At 42.3% G+C, this 8,306-nt stretch overlaps 1 protein-coding gene across 1 annotated transcript; it reads right to left on the bottom strand.

Moving 5' to 3' along the window:
- Window positions 1-764: 764 nt before the first annotated feature.
- LOC147624270 (benzaldehyde dehydrogenase, mitochondrial-like) lies at window positions 765-5,185 on the bottom strand. Its single transcript, XM_086819243.1, has 10 exons — window positions 4,801-5,185; window positions 3,983-4,125; window positions 3,277-3,430; window positions 2,901-3,130; window positions 2,657-2,746; window positions 2,398-2,571; window positions 2,145-2,282; window positions 1,746-1,883; window positions 1,561-1,622; window positions 765-1,458 (listed from the first exon to the last, which is right to left on the bottom strand). The coding sequence occupies exons 1-10, from the start codon at window positions 4,877-4,879 to the stop codon at window positions 1,185-1,187; spliced, it is 1,482 nt and encodes a 493-aa protein (XP_086675369.1). The 5' UTR covers window positions 4,880-5,185; the 3' UTR covers window positions 765-1,184.
- Between the last annotated feature and the right edge of the window lie 3,121 nt (window positions 5,186-8,306).

The following is an 8,306-nucleotide window of genomic DNA, read 5'->3' as shown; positions in this document are numbered from 1 at the left end:
TTGGTGCAAGTACTCGAGGGTGCATTAGAGTTGGTGCAAGAATGCCCCAAGCAGTACTGATGGATATAGATTTGGTGCAAGTATTCGAGGGTGCATTAGAGTTGGTGCAAGCATGTATTGCGATTCATTTGCATTTGATGCATTAGTGGCTCGAATGTGGAAAGCAGCATTTTCCTAGGGCTTCTCTAGAGTGTGCTTTTCGTGAGCTACCAGAGCATACTCAGTGGCTTGTGTTGTTTCTTAAGGTGCATTAGAGCTGGTGCAAGCATGTATTGCGATCAATTTGTGTAGATGCATTAGTGGCTCGAATGTGGATGGCAGAGTTTTCCTAGGCCTTTCTCCGAGTGAGCTCTTCGTAGCCGAGAATACTCAATGGCTTGTAGTGTTTCTTTAATGCATCACCCGAGGTACGCCTGGCTAGCCTATGGGAGTCGGGCAACGGAGTAGGGATGAGAGCAGTCAAACATCAAGCACGAGGGACTGGCCATGGCAAGTGATGACCTGGTAGGTTGTGAACATGTCTCGACAACATTTTATGCTAGCCGACCAACACAATAAGGTGCTACATATACACATGTTGGAGGAAAAAAGTCATAATCATTACCTGTGCCCATGTGCTATGGTTTTCAGAGATAGAAAAGAGTGGTAGAATCACACATCCAGCACACACAAGACTCTTAAAACAACTGATCATCACACATTCAGCACACACAAGACACTTAAACAACTAACCAGTGATATGCATTATGTACAAGAGGAAAGTGTTACTACTCTTAAACTACTGATCAGTGATATGTATTATGTACAAGAGGAAAGTGTTACATCTGAATCTCCAGTACAAAAGGTGACTGAGAAATGAAGACATCAAATCGCACCCCAAGCAATGTTGATGACGCTGTGAGAGGCAGTTCATGCTTAAAGAGAAACGCTTCTGTAGGAAGACTAGCATCAACAAAATGGTAGTGTTCCATATAGAACGATAGATATAGCATATGCATAACATAGGACGGTTGTGTACAAGGGAAGATCATACAAAGGGCTTTTGCACATGGCCATGGAGGAGGGTGACTAGCTTTTTCTGTAACAAGATTGTGTACGAAAGGAAGGGCATAGCATGGGTACTGGTACTAGTAACTACTAAAAGGATAACAAGAGTCATTATATGTTTCCACGCCCTCATCATGTCACAGCCAGGGTGAATCATGGAGGGGGGTGACTACAGCTTTGAGCTGCATATAGTTGAGGACAGCATGGAGGCCTTCCTCGCGCCCAAACCCGCTCATCTTGTAGCCACCAAATGGCAGAACTGGATCAAAAACATTGTAGCAGTTGATCCAGACCGTGCCTGCTCGAATCGACCGGGACAACCTGTTTGCAACATCAACGTTGTTGGTCACTATCCCAGCTGCCAGGCCATACGTGGTGTTGTTGGCCCTCTTAATTACCTCATCCAAAGTCCTGCACATAACCCACCCCAGACCCCAACATGGTTATGTTCATTACCAGCATAATTGCAGGAACAGAAAGATGAATGATTTGCTTCCATGATTGAGGATTTACTTGAACTTCAAAACCGACATTACTGGTCCAAAAATTTCCTCCTTGGCAATCTTCATGCCATCCTGCGTTCACATAATTGCCCCCACAGAAACCACACGAGTTCGTCATTCTTATTGGATGCATAGCCGTGTAACTCAAAGCCATAACATGGAACCCACATAGTGTAACTCCTGCAAACTTCTTACCTGCACATCTGCAAAGACTGTTGGCTCTATGTAGTACCCTTGGTTTCCAAATCTGTTCCCACCAGTTAGACACTTTGCTCCCTCAGCTTTACCACTTTCAATGTAGCCCAGGATCTTCTCAAACTGAGTTTTGTCCACCTATCCACAAGCAAACAAGAACCAAAAAGTGAGAATTTAGTCACAACTTGACATATACAAACAAATAGAGTCTGTTCTGGCCTGACACAATCGAGGTTAGCGGTGGCATGCCCAAGCATGTAGCTTGTGTCGATACAGAAAGTCTTGAACCCAGTGTGTGGTTTTGATGCTACCCTCCTCAATGGGAGGATTGCTAAGGGAGCAGGACAGCCTACAGGGCAGGGTGTTGGGAGGTGACAATCTGATTCACAATGGACTTGCCTGTGGACCTTGATCCACTCCGTTTTGGAACGGATCACCAACAACGCGCTTCTTTGCCCTCTTGGCTGCTCTTTTCAAGAACTCATCATAGATGCCCTCTTGTACAAACACTCTGCCACTAGAAACACAGCATTGTCCCTGTATAACCCATCCAAAGCCAACACATCTGACTGAGAAACAGAGACCACTTCTGATGAAAAAGAAACTCCAAAACCCAAATGCATTGGAATTTTATAGTTTGGCATGTGCAGACCATGTTGAAGAAGAGGGAAAAATGTGAGACTTCAACGGCTATGTCGATGTCTGCATCATCACATACGATAAGAGGAGACTTGCCACCCAATTCGAGAGTCACAGGCTTAAGGTTACTTTTGGCGGCAGCTTCCATGACGAGTCTGCCAACTTCTGTGGAACCGGTAAAAGCCACCTAGTGCACAGAAACATCCAACGAAACCCTATTATGCATAAGCTCAGTGGGTTTTGTAATGAGCGTAATTGCCGCTTCATTGTACCTTGTCAATGTCCATGTGACTAGAGATTGCTGCACCTGCTGTCTCTCCAAAACCGGGGAGGACGTTCAGCACTCCGGATGGAATGCCCGCCTGCACCAAAGCAGAAATATATCTTGTGAAATCTGCATGCTTGGCCAAGTCCATGCTCTTAGATATCAACTTGGCATTCATAGAAACCTTCATGATTGATTTGATGTCATGTCTAATGATAAGTTGAATTTAAACTTGGGTTAAATACACTCACCTCCTTTGCAAGGGATGCAAGGTAAATGGCAGTGAGGGGGGTTTGCTCAGCAGGCTTTACAATTATTGTAGATCCCGACACCAGAGCCGGCCCGACCTTCATTGAAAACATGAAGATTGGAAAGTTCCATGGGATGATCGCTCCTGCGACTCCGATGGGCTCGTAAAGAGAGATGGCTTGGTAAGGTCCATCCAGCTTGTATGTACTTCCGGTTATCTTATCTCCCCATCCTGGCCAAGAGTGAAACTGAACGATTGTAAGAACCAAAAGATGGAACTGCAACTCAAAATTTGAATATTCTTGCTCAGTAGGGTGGCCTTCACACGCATCCCACCAGACAAATAATTTGGGTTATAGATGGTTCCTGATATTTTACCGGCTGCGCTCCGGATTATCTTTATGGAAAAGGGCACATCCAGCTGCTTAGACATATCAAGGGGCTTTCCATTATCAAGAGTTTCCAGAGCAGCCAGCTCTTCTGTATGCTTCTCCATCAAGTCAGCAAATTTATGCAAGATTCTGCTCCTTTCCTGAGAACATTATTTAAAAAAACACGAGACTTAAGTTGGAACTAGACGAAGGCATCATCATGGGGCAAACCTTCATAATCAGGATTTTCAGGTGAAATATGTTTATCATGTGGTATATAGACTTTTGGGAGGATGGGAGGTTCCTGTACACAGCCAGATATCTTGAGAGGTGTGGAGGAGCTCCATGTGCCATTTGTGCAGTGCCATGCTTACATGGATAAGCATGGATACTAAGGGCCTTTACACACACTGCCCTCTTTTTGCAGGTCGGCCAGTACATACCCAGCCGGCATTTTGCAGACAGGCTCGATTACTTATTCATGAGTGGCGGTTGCCTGCCCATCATCAATTTCTCTGACAGGGTGAAGCCTGTTTGTGTAAAGGCCCAGTGCCAAAGGGATGAGAGAGCAATTTGAAAACATGACAGCTCAAGAACGTGAGGACTTATGCAACATTGAACCTGAAACTTTTTTGCAAGGAAGGAGGAGTAAATCTGAATTATAACCGAAAAATTAACGTCTCAAAAGGAGAATAGCAGCAGCAGCAGCTTACATATCCAGTCATGCGCGGCCATGGGCCCTCATCGAAGGCCTTCCGCGCAGCTTTCACAGCAATGTCCACATCAGCCTTGTCGGCCTCAGCCACATCTGCAATCACCTCTCCTGTCCTCGGGTCTAATGTCTGGAAAGTCTTCTCTGCACCCACAAAAAAAGGGGGGGGGGGGGGGGGGAATCAACCAACAAAACTATAGCACAGGACATAATCAAGGTAATCATATGAGCTTGAATCAGGTAATCATATGAGCTTACATTAGAGAGGATCGTAAGATTTCAAGTAATAATTTCATCACAAAGCATTAGAATGATTTATGATAAATAAAGTAAACATCTAAAATTTAGTTCAATGGATAGAACGGGCCATGCGAATCAGGAAGAAGAGATTTTAACATCCCGTACGAAGTTAGAATCAGGCAGTTATGAGAATTCAAGTAAACACTAGATCAATGGAAGAATCAAGCAATTTTGATTTAGAAATAAGAATGAATAATTCCATAAGAAGAATTAAGTAGACATACCTTAACATTGAATCATTAGAATGAGTATAATGAAGCAAACCAAGGAGACTGATTAGTCAAGCGCGGCAAATCAATTAAGAAAGGTAACGATTATAATAATGGATGCAGTGAATATAATGGATATTGAATGGAAGATGGGAATATGATTACTCGTGATACTTATGCTGAGATGTAAGATTCACAGCATAGTTAGTTTGTAGATGTAAATTCAAACCATAACTTTTGTAAGCTAAATGAACGAATTAGAAAAACACAAATCACAACACTGGATACAGGAGGGTGCAGGTGAGCATACTTGAGACAGCATCAACAAACTCTCCATTAATGAAGAGCTTGGTGTACTTGATTTCAATTTGAGGTTTAGGAGGCGCCATAACACACTACAGACACACGCAGAGTCTCACACACACAAAGTAGCTTCTACTTGTATGAGCTTACAAGAATCCCAAACATCTACAAAGCAGCTTCTACTTGTATGAGCTTATAAGGATCCCAAACTTATATATATATATAGACTTCTATTTATATTACTATAAATGTATTTTATATAAACACACGAATCGCATGAAGAGTGTATGCATTTAATGCTCATTCCAGGGGTTCAAGAAAACGTAGGCAAAGGATAAGGCAGCAGTCAGTGTTCTCGTGAGCGCACACACGTCCCTGTCCCTATACTGCGTGGGCTAGAATCCTCTACTACGGCCACTTTAATTTTAGGAAAAATATATATTGGAAATAATATGAGCCTTTATAAATTTTTTAACACAATCTTGTTAATCCATAGCTATCTTGTCCACCTATTTTTCAACCCATGATATTGTTCAAAATTACCATTTTCTCTCTAACCTAGAGTAAGAAGGATTCATGTGAGGTTCACTAGAAATTGTTTACCCAACCATGCTTTATAAGAAACAAGATTGTGGGTAGCTATAAATCCAATGGCCCTCTTGAAAAGTCAATGGTCATGAGGACTTTTTTTTTTAATAACTCCTTATTTTCTTGAGTTTTTTTTAAATGGTTATGAGGACTTTCTATAGATAACTCATTGTTGGCTCTTTGTATCTAGAAGCTTGCATCTTCGTCCAAGACTTTTGTTGGAGGTAGAAAACAAAGTAAATATATATATATATATATATGGCATTTTGTCCCATTTTCCTCGTTTAAAACAAATTTTACGTGTACATTTTCCAAATACACATAAAAACTGGGCTACTCATGGAAAGGGTCTAATTTGAAAGTGAGACATTGATGATAATCATGAAAGGATGAATTTGGAAAAAGAGTTCTTAAAGTTTAACATTCATGTGGATAAGATTCCACGTGGATGATAGTGTGGTCATTGTTGGTGTGCTATTGATATTGAGTTTGATGTTTGAAAAATTGTGCATGCAAGACAAAAATAATTGTATCGAGATAGTAATATATTTATAATTACAAGGGTTGAAAAGAAAGTGACACTATGATTTCAAGACATTTAAATTACTTGTTGCATAATATTCTCTTAGTCCCTTTGCATCTCTCATGAGTGAGGGATTGAACAAACATGATTGAATCCATGTCCATTCATATGAACCCCACATACATAGATATAGTTGATGCAAGGGTTGTTAGGGGACTTCAATTGCTCAACCTCCTAGTGAAGGAAGCTACATGTACTTACACTCCATTCCATTGCCATCTTACACTCCTAGTGCTTGCACTATTGTACAAGTGCCAAGTGCAATAGTGGGGCAAAAACCTTAGTTTCTAGTAGTTTTCTTGTATTTGTGCCATAGTGGGTCCTTATTAAGGTCAAAGACCATACAATTGTGTGGTGGGTCTTTGACCATACAATTGTGTGGTGGGTCTTTGGCCAAATTGTATTGCAAGGATGCATATTAGTTTGAAGAATCTGATTGTATCTTGTAGTGCTGGATCTGGCATAAGCTTCTAGCTTTTCATCCTCTCGATCATCTTATCATTTTATTTTATTGTGAGTTCAAAAAAAGTATGGCCAATTGAAGTACATCATGCTTGGCTCCTTCTCCCCAGCTCCTCTTTCCAACTCCAATGCCTGCCACCTAGTAATGGGCATGAAGGTTGGATTGATGTGCATGGATACAATATGTTATCTAATTTTGGAAGTTCTTGAGGCGGGGCTAGTTTCTTGTTTAGGCATGTTAATATGTACAAGCCCAAGAAATGTCCTTCTTCCAGAGTTGGGATGGTAGTCAGGAGCTCCATAAACTTGTCCTCATCCACTCCATTGCTGGTTGTTTGCAACCCCTTCTATGACATGTAGTTCTGGTATTGGCAGTGGGCACATGTAAAAAATGTCCTCCTTACATTGATCCCTCTTCTCTTTGCTCTTGTCCAAGTTAGGCTTGCTTTGACCACCATCAGCTGGTGGTCCTGACCTTTCTTACTCGTGTCTTGGCTACCTTTCTTACTCGTGTCTGCCTTGCCTTGGCTCTCAATCATTATAAATGTGCATTGCATCTTTGTCAAAGCACCACGTATCATATGTTCTTGTTTGGGGGGGGGGGGGGGGGGGGGGGGGCGGGGGGAAGAATAAAATCTAATGCAATACCCCTTTGATCCAACACTAGAGGTTGTGCACAAGCAAGGTGTAGATGACATGGAGTGCTGCTACCATCAAAATACATCCTACCTTACTTAAGGTAGGATGTGATTCATCTCTATAACCTTATTAAGTATGGTCCTAAAGGTAAATGCATTCACTAGCTCATCCAAGAGAATATCAAACTGTACTAGATACAGCCTCAGCATCTTAGTGTGCATAGAGGGTATATTGCTAGGGCCAGCTGCTTGCATTGGCATCTCAGCAAGATCACACTGCATCCATAAGCACATTTAACTTCCATTGTGCATCATCATTACTGGGTGTAGGTAGGCCTTGAGTCTAGCGACATTGGCTTCAAGCTCCACTACTATTTGGGAATTCTTCTCCCATCAATCTTAAACGTGTACATGTGTTGCTGGGCATTCTGTTGTGCTTCCTTCAGCTTGGAAGTCTCTTCCTGGGCGCCATCTCTTAAAACAATTTGCATTTCTACATGGGCATCCGCTGCCTTAATACAGATTCTGTCAACACTTGTGTGTACGTGCTTCCGTTTGTTCATCTTTCTACATTTAGCTTGGAAATCTCTTCCTGGGTATCCCCTAAAGAGAATTGCATTTCTGCATGGGGAACCTCTGTCAGCACCACTTGTTACGTGCTTTCCTTAGCGCATCTTGCACTTGGCTTTTCAACCTGTTTTGTGCATCCTCAGCCTCCTCTTGCTGCCTTACCAACATCTATCCTTGCAAACCCTGTAGGGCTTCCTCCAAGGCCTCCTTTTTCTTTTCCATGGCCCTCGTCCGGTTAGCTTCAAGCTCACTCTTTCTGTTTACTCAGAAATCTGGTCTCAATGGCCCCCTTTAGGTCAGCTTCAAGCTCACTTTGCTATCTTTCCTTGTCTGCTTCCTCTGTCTGCGTGGGGTGTACATGTGTCTCCACATTCCTTGGCACCTATGGTGCTGTGTTAGGGAGTGTATTAACTGCACTTCTTCTCCTTGCTCGACTTCAGTCAGCTTTTGTGGCTGCTCAACTGCTTGATGTATTGACCTTGTGTTACTTTTGTTATAGGACTCTAATCGGATCTACATAGTACAAAGCCAATGCCCTACTTTTCAAAGTGTTGCACAATTCGAGTTAAGAGCATTTTATCCTTCTATCCGTGTCTTGACAACGAGAAACTACATGGGCTCATCAAGGGTACAGGAAATTGTTTCTAAGAAATAATATGGGTTCATCAAGGG

The sequence above is a fragment of the Cibotium barometz genome, chromosome 25, assembly GCF_041138505.1.
Source record: "Cibotium barometz isolate CiBa-2024 chromosome 25, ASM4113850v1, whole genome shotgun sequence".
NCBI classification, from domain to species: Eukaryota; Viridiplantae; Streptophyta; class Polypodiopsida; order Cyatheales; family Cibotiaceae; genus Cibotium; species Cibotium barometz.
The sequence above is the reverse complement of the archived record's forward strand: the minus strand, read 5'-3'. Positions and strand labels throughout refer to the sequence as shown.

Bases quoted from the DNA above. Each gene is read 5' to 3' on its own strand.
- LOC147624270 (XM_086819243.1), bottom strand. From the start codon at position 4,879: ATGGCGCCTCCTAAACCTCAAATTGAAATCAAGTACACCAAGCTCTTC. The intron at 3,431-3,982 runs GTAAGCTGCTGC...TAATGTTCTCAG, and splicing joins GGCCGCGCATGACTGGATAT to GAAAGGAGCAGAATCTTGCA. The intron at 1,623-1,745 runs GTAAGAAGTTTG...ATGTGAACGCAG, and splicing joins CAGTCTTTGCAGATGTGCAG to GATGGCATGAAGATTGCCAA.